This window comes from Oncorhynchus nerka, linkage group LG13 (genome assembly GCF_034236695.1).
Source record: "Oncorhynchus nerka isolate Pitt River linkage group LG13, Oner_Uvic_2.0, whole genome shotgun sequence".
In the NCBI taxonomy this organism is placed as follows: domain Eukaryota; kingdom Metazoa; phylum Chordata; class Actinopteri; order Salmoniformes; family Salmonidae; genus Oncorhynchus; species Oncorhynchus nerka.
Genome location: NC_088408.1, coordinates 2497908 through 2509269, shown reverse-complemented (window position 1 = coordinate 2509269; position 11362 = coordinate 2497908). Strand labels below are relative to the sequence as shown.

Sequence of the window (11362 nt, the reverse complement as noted above, 5' to 3'; positions counted from 1 at the left end):
TCAACTTCCTGTATACACCATCCCAGTCAACTTCCTGTATACACCAGCCCAGTCAACTTCCTGTATACACCATCCCAGTCAACTTCCTGTATACACCACCCCAGTCAACTTCCTGTATACACCAGCCCAGTCAACTTCCTGTATACACCATCCCAGTCAACTTCCTGTATACACCAGCCTAGTCAACTTCCTGTATACACCATCCCAGTCATCTTCCAATATGGATCCTTTCTTAGACAATGTAGAAAACATTGCTAAGAAGATAGATAATGATTTCAGGGATTTTTGTGATGATGAGTTATCTGAAATGAGATAAAAGACTGTATTAAAAGCCTTATGGACAATAGGTCCCCTGGAAATGATGGTTTTAGAAAGCATTCAATGATACATTGATTCCTTTCATTCTTGTTATGTTTCACGAATCAATAGAAAAAGGGGAGTTACTGGCTTCCTTATTAAAAAACAAGGTGTAATTACTTTGATTCCCAAACCTAATAAGGATAGTCTTTATATAGACAACCGGAGACCTATTAGCCTGTTGAATAATGATGGGAAATGATTTGCCCTTGTATTTGCTAAGAGGTCGAAACAAGGCTTGCGTCATATAATTGATGAAGAATAATCTGGTTTTATGCATGGTCGACACATTAGTAATAACATCAGATTGATCTTAGATATGATTGACTATAATGACCTCATCCTTGATGATAGTTTTCTTATGTTTGTTGATTTTTAAAAAGCTTTTGACGCTGAAGAACATGAGTTTCTGTTCAAAGGAATGTGTTTTTTGGGGTTTGGTGATTTTCTTCTTTTTAAGCAGTCCAAACGTTATATCGTGGTTGTACTGGCTGTCTCCAAAGGGACATTTCAAAGTATTTCAGCACTTGGAAAGGAATTAAAACTGTCATCTGGCTGATACCACCCTATTTTTGAGACAAGAATGAGGTTTCTAAAGCAGTTTCCTTGTACTGAAGACTTTTCCTTAGTTTCAGGTTTTGAAAATGAATATCTCTTATTTCAGTATACGGCATCCCAATTAAAGACAAGGTTACTTATCTTGGAATTATGCAAGGATATGCAAGGATGAAAAACAAAAGGAGTGAATTAAACTTTAACCCCATAATTGCGAAAACAAAGAAGATATTGAACGTCTGGTTACTGAGAGATATTTCGTTATACGGTCAGGTTTTATTATCCAAAGCTGAAGGGTTATCCAGATCGGCTTATGTCTCGTTATCGCTTGACTTTCCCCCTACAATTGTAAAGGACTTAGATAAGATTCTTTATCATTTCATTTGGAGCAACAAGCCTCACTATCTACGGAAAGATATTCTCACTAAAACCCAAGAACAAGGAGGTCTTGAGGTTCTAGATTTCAATGCTCTAAATAATACTTGTTAAAATAAATTGTTTTCTAAACTATATTATTATATATTACGAACCAGAACAGTATCTGGAATGTCTTATTTATTTGACTCAGTTGGTGGTTTAGAATTTCTGCTTCGGTGTCATTTTGATGTCGATAAAATCCCAGTAAAATTGGCCAAATACCATGAGCAGGCTTGGATGTTAGCGTATAAACCCAATGTTTCCCCTCACAGATACTTTCTATGGCACAACAATGATATATACGATTTAAAAATAAGTCTCTGGTTTGAGAATGAAAGGATTTTAGTTGGTCAGTTACTGAATGAGGATGGATATCAACTCTCGTATGGGGAATTTCTTGATCAATTTAGAATTCCAATAACCCCCCAAAAATATTCAATTGTTTTTGATGTGATTCCAAGGGGGATTGTATATATTTTTTAATTCCTCTGTGGTTGATGTAAGTAACAGATTTATATGAAAATATATTCATATTTACATCCTCAAAGATAAATGTAGTAATAAACAGATGAGTAATATTGTTTGTGATACTACATTTCCATCAGAAATAACTTTTTGGTTGAATATATACAATGGAGGAGGGCATGGACAATGGCTAACACATATTGTAACAACTTTCCATGGTAACAAGGTAAAGGAACTGTCCATGGTAACAAGGTAAAGGTACTTTCCATGGTAACAAGGTAAAGGTACTTTCCATGGTAACAAGGTAAAGGAACTGTCCATGGTAACAAGGTAAAGGTACTTTCCATGGTAACAAGGTAAAGGAACTGTCCATGGTAACAAGGTAAAGGTACTTTCCATGGTAACAAGGTAAAGGGACTTTCCATGGTAACAAGGTAAAGGAACTGTCCATGGTAACAAGGTAAAGGTACTTTCCATGGTGACAAGGTAAAGGGACTTTCCATGGTAACAAGGTAAAGGAACTGTCCATGGTAACAAGGTAAAGGTACTTTCCATGGTGACAAGGTAAAGGGACTTTCCATGGTGACAAGGTAAAGGAACTGTCCATGGTAACAAGGTAAAGGAACTGTCCATGGTAACAAGGTAAAGGAACTGTCCATGGTAACAAGGTAAAGGAACTGTCCATGGTAACAAGGTAAAGGAACTGTCCATGGTAACAAGGTAAAGGAACTGTCCATGGTAACAAGGTAAAGGAACTGTCCATGGTAACAAGGTAAAGGAAGTCTAAATTAAAATGTTACATAGAATTAAGATGCATGAATGATAAACATGTTTTGTAAAGATTCAAGCTGAATATTGAATATATCTGTGATTTATGTGGAATGGAGTAGGAGACCATTTTGCATTTGTTTTTAACCCGTATTTATAGTAGAGTTTTTGGGATTAATATACAGAACTTTGTTACAAAGAAAACAGGACAGGTTGTACAATGTAATAGTTTTAATATGATTTATTTCAGAACTTCTGACATTGATAAAGATGTAATATATTTAATTAAACTGCTAATGATATCAGGTACATTTCATATTTGCAAATTGTCTAATTCAAAACCTAACTTTCTTCACTTTATAAATGAATGTAAACAATATGGCACTACTTTAACCTAACGACGCCAGGACAGCGGAGTCAATCACCACCTTCCGGAGACACCTGAAACCCCACCTCTTTAAGGAATACCTAGGATAGGATAAAGTAATCCTTCTCACCCCCCCCTTAAAAGACCTAGATGCACTATTGTAAAGTGGCTGTTCCACTGGAGGTCATAAGGTGAAAGCACCAATTTGTAAGTCGCTCTGGATAAGAGCGTCTGCTAAATGACTTAAATGTAAATGTAAATGTTGTATTATTAATGAATATGATTTGTTGTTTAGGATTTCTGGCCATGTAAAGTGTTTGTATGTGATTATTCCTCTTTTGGTTGTTGATATTTGCTCATAAAAAAACAACAAATAAAAAATAACATCGCCTACAAGTGTGATCTGGGATTTCTATTGAAGAGTTTAGTCTATCTTTACAATGTCCTGTCTTTGTCCGGAGCATATTCATTCATAATTATGGGGCCGCTGCGGTAGAGTGACATTTTCGGGAGGAGTTCCCGAAATACAGCGACCCTATTGGTCCCAGCCTACACAGGCAGTCTTCCGGTAGCGTGATCTGTGTTCGAAGCGTAAGGGGACACACACTTTGCTACCAGCACGGAGACGGAGCTGACGCCCCTGCGACGAAAATGACGACGGTAAGGCTGCCCTGTTTGTTATGTTGTCTAGCGTGGGTTTATATAGTCTTGACGTTGCCCTAAAACTACCCTTGAGTCATGTACTTTAACATGCTGACAGGCTCGCTCTCGGTTGGTTGTTGTTGCTAACTAAATAACTACTTGAAGGTTGTGCCCCGTAGCAGGCTTGCTTTCATTTACGAAATGATCGAGCTCTGTCGAGGGAGGAACAGTTGTTTTTATTTAAAATATATATATATATATATTGTGTATATGTATTTATTCTGAACACTTCCGTTTGTTGGCAATGTCGAATTCTTGCATATTTATTTTCTTCCTACAAATACTGATTTATGTTCACTTAGCTGAACAGACAAACGCCGCCGAGTACTACATTGTTAACCAATCAAAACTCGTACTATCCATGGTATTTTCTCTGCTGATCACGTCTGCCAATCAGGTTGTCCGTTTCTAAGTAGACCGCTGGTGACCTATCCAAAGAGTAGTGTTCGGCTCATTTTACTGACTCGGATCTTTTCGACTCGTTAAATACATTTAATTTTTTTTTTTAAATTTAAAATTTAACTAGGCAAGTCAGTTAAGAACAGTATATTATTTACAATGACGGCCTACCCCAGCCAAACCAGGACTACGCTGGGCCAATTGTGCACTGCACTATGGGAGTTCCAAACACGGCTGGATGTGATACAGCCTGGATTCAAACCAGGGACTGTAGTGACGCCTCTTGCACTGAGATGCAGTGCCTTAGACCGCTGTGCCACTCTGGAGCCCAAGAATGACTCATTTTGTTCATTTGAGTCAGGAATATGGCACCAGAGAGCTGCCAAAAGGTTGAATTAACATTTAGTTAGGATCGTAAGAAAAGCCAAGCGTGAAACGTAAATGTGAAATTTAGTTTGACTGGAGTGATGAGTGGGCCTAGTTTGACTGGAGCGAGGAGTGGGCCTAGTTTGACTGGAGCGAGGAGTGGGCCTAGTTTGACTGGAGCGAGGAGTGGGCCTAGTTTGACTGGAGCGAGGAGTGGGCCTAGTTTGACTGGAGCGAGGAGTGGGCCTAGTTTGACTGGAGCGAGGAGTGGGCCTAGTTTGACTGGAGCGAGGCGTGGGCCTAGTTTGACTGGAGCGAGGAGTGGGCCTAGTTTGACTGGAGCGAGGAGTGGGCCTAGTTTGACTGGAGCGAGGAGTGGGCCTAGTTTGACTGGAGCGAGGAGTGGGCCTAGTTTGACTGGAGCGAGGAGTGGGCCTAGTTTGACTGGAGCGAGGAGCGGGCCTAGTTTGACTGGAGCGAGGAGCGGGCCTGGTTTGACTGGAGCGAGGAGCGGGCCTGGTTTGACTGGAGCGAGGAGCGGGCCTGGTTTGACTGGAGCGAGGAGCGGGCCTAGTTTGACTGGAGCGAGGAGCGGGCCTGGTTTGACTGGAGCGAGGAGCGGGGCGGGCCTGGTTTGACTGGAGCGGGGCGGGCCTGGTTTGACTGGAGCGGGGCGGGCCTGGTTTGACTGGAGCGGGGCGGGCCTGGTTTGACTGGAGCGGGGCGGGCCTGGTTTGACTGGAGTGAGGAGTGGGGCGGGCCTAGTTTGACTGGAGTGGGGCGGGCCTAGTTTGACTGGAGCGAGGAGTGGGGCGGGCCTAGTTTGACTGGAGCGAGGAGCGGGGCGGGCCTAGTTTGACTGGAGCGGGGCGGGCCTAGTTTGACTGGAGCGGGGCGGGCCTAGTTTGACTGGAGCGGGGCGGGCCTAGTTTGACTGGAGCGGGGCGGGCCTAGTTTGACTGGAGCGGGGCGGGCCTAGTGCCTGGATACAGCCCTTAGCAGTGTTATATCGGCAATATACCACAAACCCCAAAGGTGCCTTATTGCTATTATAAACTGGTTACCAATGTAATTAGAGCAGTGAAAATACATGTTTTGTCAAATCCATGGTGTACGGTCTGATATACCACAGCTGTCAGCCAATCAGCATTCAGGGCCCCGAACCACCCAGTTTATGGTGTTTCTATAAACCTGCAGCTAGGTACTTGAAGTGAGACCGATAATCATGACAAAACACGACAATCACTTTAGTTCACTGACAGAGATATAACTAATGAAATGGACATTAGCTAGCTAGGCTAAATGGTCAAACGATCGGTTCGTATTTAAAAGCTCAAACAGATATGTATCCTCTTCAGTCTGGGAGCTAGCTAGCTAGCTATATCTGATCCTCTTCAGTCTGGGAGCTAGCTAGCTAGCTATATCTGATCCTCTTCAGTCTGGGAGCTAGCTAGCTAGCTATATCTGATCCTCTTCAGTCTGGGAGCTAGCTAGCTAGCTATATCTGATCCTCTTCAGTCTGGGAGCTAGCTAGCTATATCTGATACTCTTCAGTCTGGGAGCTAGCTAGCTATATCTGATCCTCTTCAGTCTGGGAGCTAGCTAGCTAGCTATATCTGATCCTCTTCAGTCTGGGAGCTAGCTAGCTATATCTGATCCTCTTCCGTCTGGGAGCTAGCTAGCTATATCTGATCCTCTTCAGTCTGGGAGCTAGCTAGCTAGCTATATCTGATCCTCTTCAGTCTGGGAGCTAGCTAGCTAGCTATATCTGATCCTCTTCAGTCTGGGAGATAGCTAGCTATATCTGATCCTCTTCAGTCTGGGAGATAGCTAGCTATATCTGATCCTCTTCAGTCTGGGAGCTAGCTAGCTATATCTGATCCTCTTCAGTCTGGGAGCTAGCTAGCTAGCTAGCTATATCTGATCCTCTTCAGTCTGGGAGCTAGCTAGCTAGCTAGCTAGCTATATCTGATCCTCTTCAGTCTGGGAGCTAGCTAGCTAGATCCTCTTCAGTCTGGGAGCTAGCTAGCTAGCTATCTGATCCTCTTCAGTCTGGGAGCTAGCTAGCTATATATCTGATCCTCTTCAGTCTGGGAGCTAGCTAGCTAGCTATATCTGATCCTCTTCAGTCTGGGAGCTAGCTCTATATCTGGAGTCTGGGAGCTAGCTAGCTAGCTATATCTGATCCTCTTCAGTCTGGGAGCTAGCTAGCTATATCTGATCCTCTTCAGTCTGGGAGCTAGCTAGCTAGCTATATCTGATCCTCTTCAGTCTGGGAGCTAGCTAGCTAGCTATATCTGATCCTCTTCAGTCTGGGAGCTAGCTAGCTAGCTATATCTGATCCTCTTCAGTCTGGGAGATAGCTAGCTAGCTATATCTGATCCTCTTCAGTCTGGGAGCTAGCTAGCTAGCTATATCTGATCCTCTTCAGTCTGGGAGCTAGCTAGCTAGCTATATCTGATCCTCTTCAGTCTGGGAGCTAGCTAGCTAGCTATATCTGATCCTCTTCAGTCTGGGAGCTAGCTAGCTAGCTATATCTGATCCTCTTCAGTCTGGGAGCTAGCTAGCTATATCTGATCCTCTTCAGTCTGGGAGATAGCTAGCTAGCTATGTTCATCAGACATCACGGTTTCACAAGAGGCTGTTTGCATAGAAGCAGGCCATTGGCTGCCTCCATCACCAGGGGGTTTTTGATTTGGTTCCAAGTTTAGCAGTTCAGCAAATTTGTCTTCGCAGACGGTGTTGAAATGTACTTTTTTTATGACAAAATGTCTGCAGCTAATTCTTCAGTCTGGGAGCCAGCTAGCAATCTGTCCTCTTCAGTCTGGGAGCTAGCTAGCCATGAAAAATAATATTTTAAAAAATAAATATTTTACTGTCATATATATTTTTTAATCAGCTCCTCCCTCGATGGGGATCGATCAACTTCATGTTATTGGGCTTGGGCTCACCACCTATTGGTTGTTAAATAAAGCCTGTTAATGCTAGCCTATTGGTTGTTAAATAAAGCCTGTTAATGCTAGCCTATTGGTTGTTAAATAAAGCCTGTTAATGCTAGCCTATTGGTTGGTAAATAAAGCCTGTTTAATGCTAGCCTATTGGTTGTTAAATAAAGCCTGTTTAATGCTAGCCTATTGGTTGGTAAATAAAGCCTGTTAATCTGGGAGCTATTGCTTGTTATATATCTTTAATGCTAGCCTATTCTGGTCCTCTTCAATAAAGCCTGTTAATGCTAGCCTATTGGTTGGTAAATAAAGCCTGTTTAATGCTAGCCTATTGGTTGGTAAATAAAGCCTGTTAATGCTAGCCTATTGGTTGGTAAATAAAGCCTGTTAATGCTAGCCTATTGGTTGGTAAATAAAGCCTGTTAATGCTAGCCTATTGGTTGGTAAATAAAGCCTGTTAATGCTAGCCTATTGGTTGTTAAATAAAGCCTGTTAATGCTAGCCTATTGGTTGTTAAATAAAGCCTGTTAATGCTAGCCTATTGGTTGTTAAATAAAGCTGATCCTCTTAGTCTGGGATGCTAGCCTATTGGCCAGCTTGTTAAATAAAGCCTGTTAATGCTAGCCTATTGGTTGTTAAATAAAGCCTGTTAATGCTAGCCTATTGGTTGTTAAATAAAGCCTGTTAATGCTAGCCTATTGGTTGTTAAATAAAGCCTGTTAATGCTAGCCTATTGGTTGTTAAATAAAGCCTGTTAATGCTAGCCTATTGGTTGTTAAATAAAGCCTGTTAATGCTAGCCTATTGGTTGTTAAATAAAGCCTGTTAATGCTAGCCTATTGGTTGTTAAATAAAGCATGTTAATGCTAGCCTATTGAAAATTGTTAAATAAAGCCTGTTAATGCTCAGCTCCTCCTATTGGGTTAAATAAAGCCTGTTAATGCTAGCCTATTGGTTGTTAAATAAAGCCTGTTAATGCTAGCCTATTGGTTGTTAAATAAAGCCTGTTTAATGCTAGCCTATTGGTTGTTAAATAAAGCCTGTTTAATGCTAGCCTATTGGTTGGTAAATAAAGCCTGTTAATGCTAGCCTATTGGTTGTTAAATAAAGCCTGTTTAATGCTAGCCTATTGGTTGTTAAATAAAGCCTGTTTAATGCTAGCCTATTGGTTGTTAAATAAAGCCTGTTTAATGCTAGCCTATTGGTTGGTAAATAAAGCCTGTTAATGCTAGCCTATTGGTTGTTAAATAAAGCCTGTTTAATGCTAGCCTATTGTTTGTTAAATAAAGCCTGTTAATGCTAGCCTATTGGTTGTTAAATAAAGCCTGTTAATGCTAGCCTATTGGTTGGTAAATAAAGCCTGTTAATGCTAGCCTATTGGTTGGTAAATAAAGCCTGTTTAATGCTAGCCTATTGGTTGGTAAATAAAGCCTGTTAATGCTAGCCTATTGGTTGTTAAATAAAGCCTGTTTAATGCTAGCCTATTGGTTGTTAAATAAAGCCTGTTTAATGCTAGCCTATTGGTTGTTAAATAAAGCCTGTTAGTGCTAGCCTATTGGTTGGTAAATAAAGCCTGTTAATGCTAGCCTATTGGTTGGTAAATAAAGCCTGTTTAATGCTAGCCTATTGGTTGTTAAATAAAGCCTGTTAGTGCTAGCCTATTGGTTGGTAAATAAAGCCTGTTAATGCTAGCCTATTGGTTGGTAAATAAAGCCTGTTTAATGCTAGCCTATTGGTTGGTAAATAAAGCCTGTTAATGCTAGCCTATTGGTTGTTAAATAAAGCCTGTTTAATGCTAGCCTATTGGTTGTTAAATAAAGCCTGTTAATGCTAGCCTATTGGTTGGTAAATAAAGCCTGTTAATGCTAGCCTATTGGTTGTTGCCACGGAGTGTTCAATGTCCACAGTCCAAGGCTGGCTCGCTATCAGGTCGACTAGGCAGCTGTGGCCCCGTTCAAACACTTAGGAAATCCTTCCTTTTGAAGTAATGACTAGTATCTGAAGAATGTAGCGACCTTAAAGGAGGAGTTTGATTTCTTATGACATGTTATGGAAGGGTCCAGACACCATTTTTGCGATTTCGCTTGTTTTTAAACAACTACCCAAGAACTACCGAGCTAGACCTAGAGCTAGACCTGGAGCTAGAGCTAGACCTAGAGCTAGAGCTAGACCTGGAGCTAGAGCTAGACCTGGAGCTAGACCTAGAGCTAGACCTAGACCTGGAGCTAGACCTAGAGCTAGACCTAGAGCTAGACCTGGAGCTAGAGCTAGACCTAGAGCTAGACCTGGAGCTAGAGCTAGACCTGGAGCTAGACCTAGAGCTAGACCTAGAGCTAGACCTAGAGCTAGACCTGGAGCTAGACCTGGAGCTAGACCTAGACCTAGTCGCACAAAATGGAAAATAACCATGTGAAGGAAGTTGGGAATGACACAATTGAATATGTCCAACGAGGAAAGGTGTTGATCTGAGTGTTCTTTCCCAGGCTGTTTTCCTGAACAAGATGTCTTCATCCAGGTTGTAATCATGCCTTCAAATCAACACACACCAGATATGACATTTCCACCATTTTGAATGGTGTTTCCTTGTTGCAGTGTGAGGACCCCTCAGGCTTCAAGCAGGAGGATGAGTTTATGGACATCCTGGAGGAGAGGAGGAGGAGCAGTGACCTAGGCCACGCCCTCCGAACCTTTACCCCCTCCCCTTACAAGGGAGCCCCTCCTCTCTCCGCGGGCGCCCTCAACAGGATGGTTCTGGAGTCACAGTACCTACGATACGTCACCAAGGAGGTACAGTGTGCATGCGAGCGAGAATCCTGTACACTCAACAGGATCAACCAATCACAGGACATTAAGTCCAGTTCCTGCCCGACCACATTGCAGACACATGCAAGGCCTTACAATAGGTGTTTAACATATCAGCTAGTCATATCAATATATAGCCAATCAAATATACTTTATTTGTCACATGACGCTGAATACAACAAGTGTAGACTTGACCGTGAAATTCTTCCTTACAAGCCTTTAACCAACAGTTCAAGAAGAAGAAAATAATATTTACCAAGTAGACTAAAATAAAAAGTAACACGATAACAATAACGAGGCTATATACAGGGGGTACCAGTACAGAGTCAATGTGGAGGCTATATACAGGGGGTACAGAGTCAATGTGGAGGCTATATACAGGGGGTAGTACAGAGTCAATGTGGAGGCTATATACAGGGGTTACGGTACAGAGTCAATGTGGAGGCTATATACAGGGGGTACCAGTACAGAGTCAATGTGGAGGCTATATACAGGGGGTTACAGAGTCAATGTGGAGGCTATATGGTACAGAGTCAATGTGGAGGCTATATACAGGGGTACCAGTACAGAGTCAATGTGGAGGCTATATACAGGGGTACCAGTACAGAGTCAATGTGGAGGCTATATACAGGGGTGGAGGCTATACCGGTACAGAGTCAATGTGGAGGCTATATACAGGGGGTACCAGTACAGAGTCAATGTGGAGGCTATATACAGGGGTACCAGTACAGAGTCAATGTGGAGGCTATATACAGGGGTACCGGTACAGAGTCAATGTGGAGGCTATATACAGGGGGTACCGGTACAGAGTCAATGTGGAGGCTATATACAGGGGGTACCAGTACAGAGTCAATGTGGAGGCTATATACAGGGGTACCGGTACAGAGTCAATGTGGAGGCTATATACAGGGGGTACAGTACAGAGTCAATGTGGAGACTATATACAGGGGGTACCGGTACAGAGTCAATGTGGAGTCAACAGAGTCAATGTGGAGGCTATATACAGGGGTACCGGTACAGAGTCAATGTGGAGGCTGGAGGGGGGTATATCAATGTGGAGGCTATATACAGGGGGTACCGGTACAGAGTCAATGTGGAGGCTATATACAGGGGGTACCGGTACAGAGTCAATGTGGAGGCTATATACAGGGGTTACCGGTACAGAGTCAATGTGGAGGCTATATACAGGGGTACTGGTACAGAGTCAATGTGGAGGCTAT

At 42.4% G+C, this 11362-nt stretch overlaps 1 protein-coding gene across 2 annotated transcripts in view; it reads left to right on the top strand.

The window, feature by feature from the left end:
• Positions 1–3483: 3483 nt before the first annotated feature.
• Positions 3484–11362, top strand: part of gnpat2 (glyceronephosphate O-acyltransferase 2) — a 42199-nt gene continuing 34320 nt past the window's right edge. For both annotated transcript variants that reach the window (XM_065026120.1, XM_065026119.1), the window contains exons 1-2: positions 3484–3589; positions 9933–10127. In XM_065026120.1, coding sequence (XP_064882192.1) covers positions 3581–3589; positions 9933–10127 — 204 coding nt within the window. In that variant the 5' untranslated portion in view covers positions 3484–3580. The remainder of the gene's footprint in view (positions 3590–9932; positions 10128–11362) is intronic.